The 16,088-nt window shown below is 42.0% G+C and overlaps 1 protein-coding gene across 1 annotated transcript in view; it reads left to right on the forward strand.

Annotated features, from left to right (window-relative positions):
• FGGY (FGGY carbohydrate kinase domain containing) overlaps window positions 1-16,088 on the forward strand; it is a 149,258-nt gene that overhangs the window by 75,747 nt on the left and 57,423 nt on the right. Inside the window, exon 8 of the mRNA XM_081867225.1 lies at window positions 1,445-1,548. Coding sequence (XP_081723351.1) covers window positions 1,445-1,548 — 104 coding nt within the window. The remainder of the gene's footprint in view (window positions 1-1,444; window positions 1,549-16,088) is intronic.

Consider the following 16,088-nt stretch of genomic DNA (forward strand, 5'->3'; position numbering starts at 1 on the left):
TTTACATGACTAAAAACTGTCTGGCTGTTGCAGTCCATGATAACAGACATAGGGAAGACTATTCTCCATAATGTTGCATATGGGAGGATAATATGCAGATTTGTTCTTCTTTAATGATGGATTCCACTATAGAAATTCATTGTTTAAGGAAGGGATATAATAAGGGATACCAGAGTTGTATTATTATTATTATTATTATTATTATTATTATTATTATTATTATTTTAACAGGTATAGTATTGCATTGTCAGATGGAATCTATCTATCTATCTATCTATCTATCTATCTATCTATGAATTATATATCCAATTTAGTGGGGCGGGGGGAGACAATGACTGTTGGCATTCACATGAATGTTGGAAATCCCAGATGAACCTTTTGAATGTCAGTGCTCACTACAGTATGTCCTTGTTTGTGAGACAAACACTGGTGAATGCTGAAAGCCTCATTTCAGTTACTGTCAATCATTCATTCATCGACATTCACCATATTTCAGAGACTGAATTTAATTGTGACAGATACAGTGTTTGGTGTTGTCTGTAATAAGGGGAACAGTGCAAAGCAAGGAAAATGAATTGGATTGTTACCTCCTTGTGTGGCTTTGGCCAATTCACCTGCAGAAAAGCCAATGGGTATGGGCAGAATGCAGAGTGACAATAGCTCTGTGCCTTCAAATTGTATTGAATGATGACTGGACATGAGATTTGTAAACAAGTTGATAATTTGTTTGGAAAAAACTTTTAACGATGTAAATGGGAGCGGGAGACGTGAGGGAGTCCAAAGAAGTGATGAAACTATGTTTGTGACAGAAGTAAGATTGTTTATTATTTGTGCATTTATATTTAAAAAACTTTAATAAATATTTTTTTAAAAAAAAAAACAAATTGTATTGAATGGCTGTGAAATGGGGGTGAGGGGTGGCAATTTTGAGCAGAAATCAGCAGGCAGGAGAAAAGTGCCAGTCTCTTCCTCTGTCCTTGGCGATTGCTCCCAACCTGGTGTCATTCCCCACATCTACTTTTTTAGGTGGGATGTAAGACCATATATAAGCACAGCTAGTATAAAAATGGACCGTGTGGGGGAGTAAGAATTGGAAGGCGGAAGACTGCAGGCAAACAAAGTGTTTAGCACCCCCATTTTGCCCCCAGCCATTTTCTGTTTAAAACTCAGGGGACCCCTGTGTGGGTGCCCAAACACCCTCTGTAGCTGCATCTGAAGTCGTGGATCTGTGGCTGTCACTCCAGCTGTGAATCCTGATTGATGATGATTGTTCTCTCTTCCATTAGATTGATCAATACTTTTATTGGGGGGGGGGGCGGCGGCAATGTATTAGCCAAGTAGAAGTAGAGAAATCGGCTTCTCTGATAACACTGTTTGACAGCCTTCTCAGAGTTATGTCTTTAAAAATGGGGTTTCTTATATATTTTTTGTCTCTCCGTACCAGGCATGATCGGAGCCAGAGTGCAAGGACATAACTTGCCCTGTGAAAACCAGCCAATTACATCCCGAGCCGTTGTGATATGTGGAACGTCTTCATGCCACATGGCGGTAAGTTGGGAGCAGAATCATTATGCCAGTCACATAAATCCAGCTGATGAGAAGCTGCCCTTTAAACACCTCTTTTAATTTATTTGCCCTTGTGTATCCTGTATATTATGAAGTACTTTGAGAGACTTCTTATAGATCACCATACATCTGCTACTGAGAAACATCTTTAATAGTAGTAGAAATCAATACTAAGGGAAAGGCACAAAATGTAAAAGCAAAGTCAGAAATTATTCTACTGCGATTTCAACTGGACAGTGTGAAATTGGAGCCGGAGACTCTCGCTTAGAGTAACCCATGATGAGCATGTCACTAATGTATAACTGAGTACTCAGTGTCTTTAGAAAATCCCCTTTAGCCTTCATCTCTCTCACCTCCTCTCTCAATCAATATAAATCCATCTTGTGCTGAGCACTCTAATGATCTATAGAATTATGAGTTGCATTGCGGCTCCAAAAGAGCCCAGATAAGCAATTTTTGCTTCAATATTTTTTCTCACTGAATTAGTGGAAAAGCTTTTTCCTGGGATTGCAATTAAAGTTTACTGTCTCTCTTTCTCTCTCTTCAGGCATGCATATATATATATATATATATATATATATATATATATATATATATTTGCTTTCGTAGATTTTCACGGGTACAGGAATGCAGGTTTTGGTGTCCTCGGGTGTCTTCCCGTGTAAAAGTTGGGGTGTCTAGGCGACGTTTCGACGAGGTCTCACTCGTCATCTTCAGGCTGGTGCTTTCGGCTTCTTGTTACTGGAACAAGAAGCCGAAACAAGAAGCTCGTAACAAGAAGCCGAAAGCACCAGCCTGAAGATGACGAGTGAGACCTCGTCGAAACGTCGCCTAGACACCCCAACTTTTACACGGGAAGACACCCGAGGACACCAAAACCTGCATATATATATATATATATATATATGCATGCCTGAAAGCATTCTGTTTTCTTGTCTGTCTTATCCAGTGATCTTATCCAGTCATTTTTGTTTCATTTAAAACTTGTTAACTTGCTTAAATGTAGACTGAATCATTAGATAGGATTTCACTAAAATATATGCAGCAAAATAAATAATATGTGCGTTATTCACAAATGACAGTGTACACATTTTTGGATTTGTGTGTGTTTGTGTTTATACAGACACACACAAACAAACATATGAATTTAGGGGCGGGAAATTATAAACTGTGGTGTTAGAGGCAAAGGAAGTAAAGTATAGATTCAGGATGACACTTCATGCAGCTAGTATACTTCCTCCGACACTGGAGCCATCATGTTAATATTCGTTACTCTCCACGCTTGTTTCCAGTCCCCTTATAAAGCCATCCAAGTTGGCTGCCATTACTATGTCTAATAGCTAATTCCATAGTTTATCTGTGCTCTGTCTGAAGAAGTTCCAGGGTTCCTTGGTTCCTGCTGGCAGATCCCAAGCACAGGCAGGGGTAACCAATAGAATGTAGAAGCAGACTGGCAGCAGAATGGAGAGATAGGCGGGATGAAAATTAAATGGACAAATCCCAGGAAGGGATAGCAGGAGCTAATACAGCTGATAGAATTTTCAAGGACCAGGGGATGGTTGACTAAAGCAGTAAAGTTTCTGATCACCAGATCCCAGAGAATTGTCTCTGAGGGAGAACTGTCACCAGAAGCATATCCAGGAGCTTCCCGCCCCAACCAGGGGCACAGGCCTGGGTGGGACGACCCCGAAAAACCCACCCCAGAAATTTGTCTCCAGTTATCTGTTCATGAGAAATGGCAAGGCGGCCTGAAGGTAGACTTCTGGAGGGTATAACGTATATGTGTGTGGCAAAGTGCCTCCGCTGTCGCAGCAAAATCGAGAAGCTTCCCGTTCCTCGGGCAAAAAAGGTGTGCATTTTTTTCACCCTTCCTCCTCACCTGGCCCTCACTCCAGATACTTCATGTACTTGGGTCGTGTAAAATATAGTAATTTCTAATGTGGGTATTGTGGTAAAGTGTTTTGCCCCCCCTCCCTCCCTGGAGGGGCGGCACCAATACTGCTCCTTTCCATGGGCACAAGGGACCATAGGTATACCTCTGATGGCCACCTATTTGTAATTCATGCTGTAATGCCCTGACTGGCTACAAATGCAGATCAGGTTGACAGAAATGGGGAGGAAAAGGCATCAACCAATCCTCCAATTTTTCAAAACGGATAAGACATGCGGCAGAAAGGAGAGTCTTGTGCATTGGTAGGCAAACTAAGGCCCGGGGGCCGGATCCTTCTAAATCCGGCCCGTGGACGGTCCAGGAATCAGCATGTTTATACATGAGTAGAATGTGTCCTTTTATTAAAAATGCATCTCTGGGTTATTTCTGGGGCATAGGAATTCGTTTTTTTAATATATATATATATATATAGAGAGAGAGAGAGAGAGAGAGAGAGAGAGTGTGTCCAGCCCCCCCCCCCAGGTCTAAAGGACAGTGGACCATCCCTCTGCTGAAAAAGTTTGCTGACCCCTGTCTTGTGCCCTTATGCCCCTGCCCTTATGCCCCTTTCAGCTCTCTCTCCCATCTATGATAAGGGTTACAAGTTTGTTGTGAGGATTACAAAATAAGTGAGGTACTTCGTACACCCTATAGAATGCCTCCTTTGTTTGTGCAGCGGGACTCAGTAACAGGGCAGTATGATCAAGGCCAAAGTGGCACATTTGGGACAAATAATAGTGATAATGTAAATTGTGCTAATGTTAGAATCCCACTTAAAAGTTGGTGTTCTCTATCAATAGATAACTGATGCTACAGTCCTATGCAGAGTTAGTTAGCTGTAAGCCCTCTGAGCGTACGTGCAAGAAAGCAAACATAGGAATGCGCTGCGAAATCTGTTTCAGTTTCAAAATACCAAAACTACTATTCCCCCCCGCACGTCTTTTCACCATATTGCATTGTCAAAGGCAATATGATTTCCCATCAGTGAACAACTAACAAATCCAAAGCTGCTGTGGAATGAATATATGAAAACTCTTTGGCTGAATCAGTCTTTTATCTGTACCTGTTTATATACTGCGCCAACGACATAGGGCAGTTGTGTGTGCCTTTTTAATGATATGTATTTGCAGCTGCAGTTGGTTGAAATTAACTGTACCTTTTTTTAATTAGAGCCATAAAATCTAAATTTATTATCCTCTATGTTTTTGTTAGAAATCTCTCTCTCCATATATATATATATATATATATATATATATATATATATATATATATATATTTCTCCTTCTCTTTGTACCAAGGGACCCCAAGGGCAATAGAGATGAATCATCAGGTTTAATTTAATGCAGTGGGAGAGAGACCTGTGTGGTCAGGCTGGCATAAAAAAGTGCCTTTGATCTGCTTCAGGTGCACTGAGCCCCAGCGAGCCAGCAACAATAATATCTTTGTGAGATGATCAGAGTATAGAGCGAAACAGAGAGACCAGGGGGAGGGGGGGAATGGCCTGTATGGAAACTCAAGGCTTTCCTTTGTTGTGGTTCTGGCAAACGAAAAAGTCAACTGTCAGGAGAAATTCAGCGAACATAAAGCAGGGTGAAAGTGCAATGGTCGAGTAGTGGGTTTCTTTCAAAGGATCTTAACAACAAAGCACTCAAAATAATTTGCTGGGTTACTTTATTTTCTGGGGGAGTGGGGGCGGGAGAGAGGGTTGTGGAAGAGGAGGGGTTGCAATGAGTGGCTCAACATGCCGTGATTCAGACGAGTAGGCCTTCGGTATGGGCTTGTAAAATTATGAAAGATGCCCCATTACATCGCCTGCTTTAAAAAAAAAGTCTAAGAAATTAAAGGAAATACTTTTATTGGTCATGCCTCTGGTATTTTGAGTGGTATAGAAGTCAATCTGTAATGAACCATTAGGCTCTTTTGTTGGGAATGTGGAGGAGATCACTTAGAGTACGAAATGACAACTGGGGTGATGGCAGTAGGAGTTTTAACAGTTGACAGTTGGAAGGAGGACATGAGCAGACGTAATCAGCATGGGAATCCACTGTGACACAGCATTCCTACTGTTACAATACTATTTTAAATATTTTCTTCTCTTGTTTGTATCCAGCCCTTCTACAAGGCATGCTTGATTCTATTGGTGTTCTCAGTTTATTCTTCCAACAAGTTCCATATCTTTATCTTTTAACCCCCCGTCATGTCCCCCCCCCAATGTGTGTTTTTAAGATCTGCACACTTTAACAAGCTGAAATGGGCAATGATTAGATCTTGCAATTTTTGCATGCACCACGCCCAGCTTCTGCCATCGATCTGCGTTTTCACTTTGGAGTTGTTGACAATTGGCCCGAATAACCTGCTGCAGTTAAATTTATCTGTTGTGTGATTCTATCTTTCCTGGGTTTTCTGACGGTCCTTTTAAGATCAACAGGATACAAGCATTAAGGGATTGCTTGGGTGAATCTGTATGCTATAAATATTGTAAAAAGTTCTCAGTTGAGTTCAAAGTCATGTTCTTTGCCTGTTTTTGTTTCTTTGTTGGCTTAAAGAGCAACTTCAGGCAAAATGTGCTTACTCTGAATTGGTTCATCTGCTCCTCTTAGCAACTAGCGTATATAAAACAGCGCTGTTCTTGCTCCACAATATCCACCCAAGCTGCCAGCTTTGTTTACACAAATAGAGTCTGGAGCACGTTTCCAGCCTGAGAGCTTGCACAGTACGTGTCCTTTGCAGAACATCCTGGGGTGGAGACCGCAGAGGCACGCTGGCTCAAAGTGTTCCTACAAGCTGATCTCTGTAATCTCAGTGGGAGCCAGACCAGCAAGTGGTTTCAGTATATGTTGGCTGAGATTCGAGAGCAGAACATGCCACATAGTTAAAGCATCAGACTCCTTGAATGTTTATTGCAAAGGAGTCCTTTGCCGTGCCGGTAAATGTCTGCACAGAGGCAAAACGCAGCACACCACGCTATTGGGCTCGTGTGCTACATCGCGTTTGGCGTTTTATGTAGCGGCACTTGGCAAAGTGCTTTCAGGGAGAACATCCAAAAGCTGCTTTCTGGATTTTCACCTTGTATTCTTCAGGCACCGCTGGCCCTTCCACTCTGCTTGAGTTAGAGAGTTGAAACGTGCTGTCTCCAAGGGGATGGAGCCGAATGCCCAGGGCAAGGGATCTCTCTGCCAGCTGGCTGCAGCCCAGCAGTTTGCAAAGGCAGCAATTTGTCCTCCTCCAGATCAGTAGAGAGGGGTGGGGTGAGGGGTGTTGCAGGCAAATGAAAACAAAAGCAAAACTACTGCAAACAAGACACCCTGAAAGGACTTCAGAGGAACAATGGGAATGTAAAACTCTTCAGCCACACCATCTTCTATCTCCCTGCTTTTTGGTTCACAAGTGGCAGAATGCATTTTCAAATGTAGCCTTTTAAAAGTCAGACTGCGGCCTAGTTATTTAATTTAACTGATATGATGGGCATGAATCTCTCTGTGATTGCAGAGAAATGCAGTTTTACAGGGGCATAATAGCGGAACTGCACAGGGTTAGCCCAAGACATTATACTGCCTGAAGCAGAAGATCAGATCCCTCATAAGTAAACATGCATAGTGCCCAAAGCTGACCAAGTGGAAAATCTCCTGGGCATATCTGCTTGGGAATGAAAAAATAAAACATATAATCTAAAAATTGTCATTCATTGTCCTATGGTAGGTCTGGTCCCGGTAGAAATTAAAGCACAGGGATACTTTTCCAAGGACACAGCCTCTCTCCTGCTAAAGGTGGTGGGGAGAAATCTTGAGTAGCTAACAATTAAATATACATAATGCAGATGTTTCAGCATCTTAAAAAGTAGAGATATTACATTGCCAACAAAGGTCTGTATAGTAAAAGCTATGGTTTTCCCAGTAGTGATGTATGGAAGTGAGAGCTGATCGCCAAAGAATTGATGCTTTTGAATTATGTTGCTGGAGGAAACTCTTGAGAGTCCCATGGACTGCAAGAAGATCAAACCTATCCATTCTTAAGGAAATCAGCCCTGAATGCTCACTGGAAGGTCAGATCGTGAAGCTGAGGCTCCAATACTTTGGCCACCTCATGAGAAGAGAAGACTCCCTGGAAAAGACCTTGATGTTGGGAAAGATGGAGGGCACAAGGAGAAGGGGACGACAGAGGACGAGATGGTTGGATAGTGTTCTCGAAGCTACCAGCATGAGTCTGACCAAACTGCGGGAGGCAGTGGAAGACAGAAGTGCCTGGCGTGCTCTGGTCCATGGGGTCACGAAGAGTCAGACACGACTAAACGACTAAACAACAAGTGCAGATGTTTGGACAGCAATTCCACCTTCTCACACAAAGACACCTGTAGAACTGCTTCAAACTGTTACATTTTCTTAGTCACCCTGTAGGAATACGTGTGCCTTTGGTGCCAGATAAAAGGTGGCAGAATTCTATCTTGCAGAATAAGAACTGCCTGGCACTTCTTTGTGCCCATAGAAACAAATTCTGTCCTTTCAGCACTTTCTTGCCCACATGGAGAAACATATAAGCAGTTCTCAAGCTCTGGTGATGGCAGCTGGAGATTTGCAGTCTCGGTAAAAAGGAAGAAGGAAAGAAAGAAAGAAAGAAAGAAAGAAAGAAAGAAAGAAAGAAAGAAAGAAAGAAAGAAAAGTGGAAGATGAAGTACCACAGGACAACTGGCCCCGTAATCATGGAAAAGCACATGAGATATAAATTGGTCTGGGTTTGCTAGTAAGGTTTTACAAATACCTCAGACTGTTGAGGACCACAGCAACTCCATTGGCTTAGGAGAGTTTCATAGACAGTTATGCAGTTTAATTGACAGAGAGAACACTGAAATCACATTAAACCGAAATCTGGAAAGAACACCATTGTAACCTACTAGCATGAGAGAGGAAAGATAAGCCATGAGTTGTGGATCAAATATTGAACTGACCTCATTTTTCAGGCACTTTAATTCACCAATTTTACAACCTACATTTAAACTGATTCAAATGGTCTATTCATTTCCTGCCTTCTGAAACTTTCTACATTTTCCCTTAAGAAACTATAAATTTCAGGCACATTTGCACCATACATTTAAAGCAGCATCATGCCACTTTAAACAGTTATGAGAAGAGCCTTCTGGATGAGACCAATGACCCGTCTAGTCCAGTATCCCGTTCTCACAGCCAGATGCCTGTGGGGGATCCCACAAACATGACCAAAGCACAAGAGCACTCTCCAGCAGTTTCTAGCAACTAATATTTTCCCTGGGTGAGGCTCAACCATTAGACTCTGCGTGTACTGATCCCTGCGTTGTCCCTAAATACTGGAAACCTGACTGCATAATTTGTGGTCATGGCTTCACTAAAGAAACCTGGGAAAGGTAGTTTTTTAAGGGTGCTGAGTGTAGTTAGGATCAGCGGCATAGCTAGCCACTCGGGTGCCAGGTGCGGTACGCACGCCCTGCAGCCAGGGGTGGGGCGCGCTGCATGGAGCCTCTCCACCACCTCCCCCTCAGCTGTAGGGCAGCTGAGGGAGAGGCGGTGGGCAGGTGCAAGTCCAACGCTGCCATTTTAGGCAGCGTGGAGCCTACAGGCGCCTAAGCCACCACGTCACTCCCAGGAGAGACGCGTGGCTTGGGCACGCTGTAGGCCCCTGCGGTGTGGTGCCCAGTGCCAGCCATGTTTTGTAACCTTTGTGGATAGAACTAGAAAGTTTTGTGAGCTTAATTTTTAAAAAAACAACTTAAAATTTTTGTCATTTTGTTACCCCCCCCCCCAGTGATGACACTTGGGGTGACCCGCACCCCCTTCCCCCGCCACTGGCTAGGATATGTCTTTTGCCCTCACAGGACTAAAATTCCCAGAATTCCCCAGGAAGAGAGAGGGGTTGTTAAACCACTCTGAGAATTGTAGCTCTGTGGGGAAATTGGGGTCTCTTAAGAACTCTTAGCACTTTTAGCAAACAACAGTTGCCAGAATTCTTTGGGGGAAGCTATGAGTTATCAAAGTGGTGTGGTAACTGCTTTAAATGTACAGTGCCGGTATAGCTTCTTAAAATGTATCTACCTACACACATAAATTAGAATGGAATAATAGAATCATAGAATCTTAGCGTTGGAAGGCACCCAAGGGTCATCTAGTCCAACCCCCTGCAACACAGAAATCACAGTTAAAGCATCCATGACAGATGGCCATCCAACCTCTGCCTAAAAACCTACAAGGAAGGAGAGTCCACAACCTCCCAAGGGAGACTGTTCCACTGTCGAACAGCTCTTACTGTCAAAGCTCTTGCTATTTGTAAATTTACGTCTTTTTATGGTCACAGAACATGAGATTAATTTTGCAGCTCTAAGTACAAAACCTAGTGACAAACCTTTTTGCCAGAGTGGGACCTATTTGATTGAGCAAAATGCATTGTTAATGTGTTATTTCTTCCCTCCGTGTATGTGGGTATTGTGCTTTGAATTGCAGTTTGCTCTGAGGTAATTGTCTATAAAGACAGAAAATAACAGAGGTTCTTCACTCACTATTCACCCACTCCCTGAGACTTGGTTCAAACCAGTGCTCCCCATCTTGGCACCCAGCAAACTGTTGCTGTTTGCTTAGCCCGACTTGTCACGGCTGTCACACCAGAGCCTGTGGGGCTGAGTTGCTCTAGCATGATTCTGTTTCTGCCCAAGTATAGAAATTCTGCATAGAAACCCCCCTGCCAATCTGCCAGGTGTTAGAATGAGTACAGGGCACAAAATGTTCTTGTCTGAGGGGCATTCAGGCTTATCGGCTGATGGTGTAGCCTTGTACCACCTTCAGTTGGTCACAACCGAAACAAAAACAATATGTTGCTGTTTATCTCCTTCCTAAAAAGTGTGAAGTTCTGGGTTCTAGCCAGCAGTTCCCTCTAAGCAGAACATTCTTCTCATCCATTGCTACCCCTCCTCAGGTGCCTTTTTTTCACCTGTCACTCTCATGGCCACTAAACAGGTTCAGTCCTCATTAGCCTGTTTTTTGAGGAGGAGGGTTCCCCTGATATAGTTTTTCATGGGGTTTTTTTTTAGTGCTACAAACCATACTTTTCCCTTTGAGCATAGCTGTAATGGTTGTGAGGGGGTTACTTGTGCGTAAATTGCCTTCAGTTTAGTCAGTTTGTTTGCTCAACCATGTTTAGGGTTAGAGCTCGCCCTCCGTGACCTGTTAGTCACTTGCAGAATCCGTCAGTGGGCGTTTCTTGAACCTCTTCCAGCATAAAAGCTGTTTGACCCCAAGTCTCCTCCTATGTTCCCTGCGCGGAACGCATCTGCGCAAGTGAGGGGAAGGCAGGGGCGTGCCAGCGCTCTCTTCACTAGATTCGGGTGAAGGGTCTTGGAGCCCTGTCACCAATTCCTCCATCTCCCTCTCTTCTCTATTGGTGTTACGCTGAATTCCTTCCCCCCTGCTGGTCCCCTCTCCGGCATTGCTCTGGAGCCCTGCCTCCGCCTCTCGCTCTGATGTCAGTTCCCTGACAATAGCATTTGGTTCTGTTGGCCGTCACCAGCTGAGTTTGCTATAGGAGGCAGGGTTTCCCCAATAGGCACTAGAGTACTGTAAGTTGAAGAACTGCCTGTACTGTGGATCCATAGAACTACACTATCACTTCAGTCAATTTACTTTGCCATGTTTTCCCAGTAATGATTGCTTTGTCATGCGATGGTCGAGTCTTCCATCAGGTGACAGCAGTCCACATTCTGAGAATTGCATGCACAAACTAAGTTTTTATTACACATTAAATAGCAACCAATGGCTTATCTCAGTGTATCCTTATTTAAGGTATTTAGGTTATGTATCGATCCATTTTTTTGTCTTTGCCATTTATTGCAAAGAGTTAGCCATTTTCTTCTTTAGCTAGTATAAATTGTCGTTGTAAACATGCATATGCTTATGATATGTACATGCAGTATTTTCGCTGTAATCTGAATCTTTTTTAAAAAATAACACACACACATTGCACATACTACTAGACCACATTAAATGTTTATAGAATAATCATAAAATTATACTGAGGATTTTTATAGATTTTGAATAGGCAAACTTTATCAAATATTTAGAATCAGTTAAGATCCTCGTGCTCTACAATTTGGAAGCAAAGATAAAGTAATTGATAATATCTTATTTGTTTTCCCAAATTGGATGTTTTGAAGTTTGATCTTTCAGCAGCAGGCCAAGTTTGTATTTTCAGTTGTAGAAATTGTGGAATTATATTTGGAGTGTTTGTAAATCTGGATAGCATCTGTTGCAGTGAATGAACGTGAATGAAATAATATACCCAAGAGGGGATATCTAGATGAAAAATACAGGAGATAATTTGGGCATTGAAGCTGTACCTTCTGCTTTATGAAGTTGGTTTGGAATTGGGATATTTGAAAGTAATCATCATCAGGGTATTTAGTGCTGTTCTGTCCTGAAAATAGGAGTGTGTTTTTGTTTTTTTAAAGGTACCTTAATATAACAGACATCTGAAAATCCTACTAATAGGCATATAGGGTTGCTGCTCTGTATAGGGTTTCTAGTATGTGCAGCAGTGTCTGCTGTAAGTGGTATATTACTTTAGAAGGGTACAAAAAGGCATTTCAGTGCACAAGACAACACTGCCTGTGGAAGTGTACCCAGACAACCTTTGCGTCCATTTATCAAAGCACTCTGCTTCCATTTCATGGCAGGTGGCACAGTAAATAGTAGAGGGGTGAAGGTTATTTTGTACTCAGACAATTTCATTAAATGAAATGATTTTAAAGAACAACAACAGCGAAGAAATGTGCACTCTAAAGTGCAGTGCAAAAAAAATCTTAGTCTCAATTAGGAAGTACTTAGGGGGAAAAATCACAAATCCTAGAGATTTCATATTATATTTGTCCTATAAAATATGATACATGAAGAGCTGAAAATCTTTTAAAATATAATCTTTCACTTGGTAAATGCCTGCCCACATACAGATTAAAGTTGAGTTTTAAAACTTTTAAAAACTCAATTTAAGTTAAGATTTGAAAGTTTCTTAGAAACTTCATTTAGTACAAATGTTCAAAGCATAAAAAGAAATTAAAGTAGATAACAATCAATAAGATGGAACCATTTAATAGGATGGATAAATTTGGAGGACCAACAGTGTTAATCTGGACAGCTAACATTTTGTTGCTGATAGCTGAAGCAAAACCTTGAGAGTCTGTAATAGTTTTGCACAACTAATTTGTCAGTAACAATTATCTGTTCTATAGATCCAGAAATGCAAAGACATGCATACGTAGTACCTCTTTGGATTTATAGTAATTAGAGACAATAAAATGGATCTCATCAGCACATACAGTTTTAAGGAAGTGAGAAATTAAGAGAATTTACATCTTTCATCTACCACATTTGCTGGTGGTATAGACTTACATAAATTCCTACTCTGATCCTATTTTGAGAACTTGGCTATCACCTGGAAAGTAAATCTAAGTATTAATAGGGTGCAGAGCTGTATGTGTACCTTTCTCAATTTTCATTGCACTATCCCAACCAAAGAGCCTCCAAGATGATTACGCTATGAAGCCAAGAATCCACTCACATTTACACCAGTCTTTTGACCATGTCACTTCACTCAGTCGAAACCATTATTGCTTTGTAACACTACATAGGTGCTTTCAAGATGACTGAACACTAATTGGTAACACTTGACCATATTTAATAATCCCCCCTCCACCTATTCTGCGTAGATCCAATTCGGATGTTTCTGAGAAGGTACGGCAATAACCAAAAACACACATCCTTGTATCTGTGTTCCATAGAACCTTGAGAACACTTGGAAATTCTGATCGCTTGGAAACACTGACCTCTTTTTTTTACTACCTTTGCTAATGATGTCCAGACATCAGATGCTGGAGTTGCTGTTGTGGGAAATAACATTTGGATGCTATGATCACCTGTTAGCAAGGCTACATGGAACAAGACTATGGAGGAGGAAGAATGTCACTTGCCTTGTGCATGTATTCTTTCTCTCTCTCCAAATAATAGATTATAATAATTATAATAATAGTGTTGTGGAAGCAGATCATGAAGTGGTTCACACACCACTGCAGTAATGTCTGGATTGGATCAAAGAATGGTAACATATGAGGACTTAATATGTTCTTCCAAAGATAGCTTTAAAAGAGCCTCTATTGGTGAGTGTAAGAACATCCAGTTGTGGCTTTGAGAAACGTGCAGCTTAATCTGTACTGAAATGTATTTATTCTCAATTAATATATTTCAATAAGGATTAATTAACTTGCAGTTAATTCTATTGTAGCATTCTCATAAATATAAAAAGGTCCAGTCGTGACCAACTCTGGGGTTGCGGCGCTCATCTCGCTTTATTGGCCGAGGGAACCGGCTTACAGCTTCCAGGTCATGTGGCTAGCATGACTAAGCCGCTTCTGGCGAACCAGAGCAGCGCACGGAAATGCCGTTTACCTTTCTGCCCTTTACCTTCCTATTTATCTACTATTTATCTACTTGCACTTTGACGTGCTTTTGAATTGTTAGGTTGGCAGGAGCAGGGACCGAGCAACGGGAGCTCACCCCATTTTGGGGATTCGAACCGCCGACCTTCTGATTGGCAAGTCCTAGGTTCTGTTGTTTAACCCACAGTGCCACCAGTGTCCCTCTCATAAATATACATGGGTGAAAACAAACTCTCTAATAAGGTTGCCTTAGAGGGCAGTCCAAACCCTGACCACCAGGGTCAGGGCTCAGTAGCCACATCCATACCTCTACTGTTGCAGAAACCAGGATGGAAGGTGGGGAACAAGGAAAAATGACCCATTGCTGTTCCAGCTCCTTGGCTCACCAGGCCCATTGCCAGCAAGTACTGTGCCCACAAACAGCCTGTTTTGAGGCTTTCTACTGGCAATAGCTTTCACCTGTCTGCCGTTTAGCTGGGTGCATTTGGTTTCCTTCACCAACACAGCCAGAGCAGAGGGACACCGTACCCCATTTGCTTTATTGCCAGGTTCATCAGATACAGAGAAATATTGAAGTCAGCTACCAGGTTAGTTATAAAAACTCTACATTTGGGACTTTTTATTACTGGCAATTCATGGACACTGAACAACTTGTAAATATAGAACTCACTTTTGACAAATCCATGGCATTTCCCCCGCAAACAAATGCCATCTGGGGAAGGGGCATTTGAGTTCTCCCATGCCAAATATGCTACTGAGGGAAAGGGCTTTGAATCTCTCTAACAACAAAATTTCTGCACTTTCCCCCCAAATGTTCTCAAGATTGAGACAAATCAAGAAGGAGCAAGGATCAAGTAGATTAAAATAGTGCAGGAGGGGCAGAGGTTCATGAGACCACAGAATGCTTTTAAGGTGCCAGTACAAAATGCTTCTGGAGAAAATATGGTTTTCCATTGATCCCAGGCACTGATCCCTGACTCCAATCAAGACAGATACACACACACACATATTTAAGCTTCTGCTTTCAAATGTCTGTGTCTCCGTTGAAACCTCCCTCCCTCCTGCCTTCCTTCCTTGCTTTTGAAAATCCATAAACCAGAACATTGCTTTTATCTTGGTGGGAAGGTGACGGGGTTCATTTTGTTGTCTGCACCAGGAGATGGCATTTAAAACCACATACGAGTTTAGTTTCGAGCTTTCTTCCTTCTGTAAATGTGCACAGTTATGATTCTGTAAAGCTAAAATAAACAAGACAACTCATCCTTTCATTTTGCAGTTGTTTCTACATAGAATCTAGTTTTTCTAGCTTTCTAGAGTTTTGCAGGTCCGAGTTATCTGATGTACTTTTGATCCTCAAGAGTTTGACACTGATTTTCAGTAGGGCGCGCTGAGGTTGAACCGAGGACTGTACCTCATCCCGATGATTTACTCATAACAAACCTTGCCTTCTGGCACTTGTATCACAGCTGAATACTGTTAAACTGGATTCATCATTTCATTTGTTTCTGACTGCTCTATAATGTTTACATATCTTGCATATTAGTTTAAATCTTGCAGGGAGTACTGACTGAGGTTAAATCCTCCCACACAGAGTTCTTTTTCATTTCTTCATCTCGCTAGAAAGCGTTGAACTTTTATAAGAGTTGAAATACTCTGAACCAAAAAGAGAGAGAAATCCTTGGTTGAAAAGGGTTTGCATACAACCTCAACAGCAACAATGCCTCTCTCCATTTAACGGGTAGAAATCTTCCTGCTAAAACAGTTGATGCTAATTGGTGATCAGATAATCCAAGGCTGCCTATGAGCGACTCATTATGAAACAATATTGTACTGTTCTTGTGGCTGTAAGTGCAGTGGCTGTGATCCAGCAATTCCTAATGTGTGTGTGTGTTCTTCCAAGGTGGCAGTAGAGAACCTTTGACCATTTGGCCCATTTCAGCCAAGTCATGCCCACCTGGCCTGCACCTGATGTCATATTATGTCAAGTGCAGAGCCGATCAAGCCGTGACTCAGCCGAAAGGGGATTTGTGAATACCAGTGATTAGCTGATTGCCCGGATTTTGTGGGTTGTACCTTTGCTCTCACAGCTTGATTTTAAACTGTTCAGACAAAACTGGCGTCATTGTGACAAAATGGGTCATCTAACATCAA

The sequence above is a fragment of the Podarcis erhardii genome (assembly GCF_964252035.2).
Source record: "Podarcis erhardii genome assembly, chromosome: 6".
NCBI classification, from domain to species: Eukaryota; Metazoa; Chordata; class Lepidosauria; order Squamata; family Lacertidae; genus Podarcis; species Podarcis erhardii.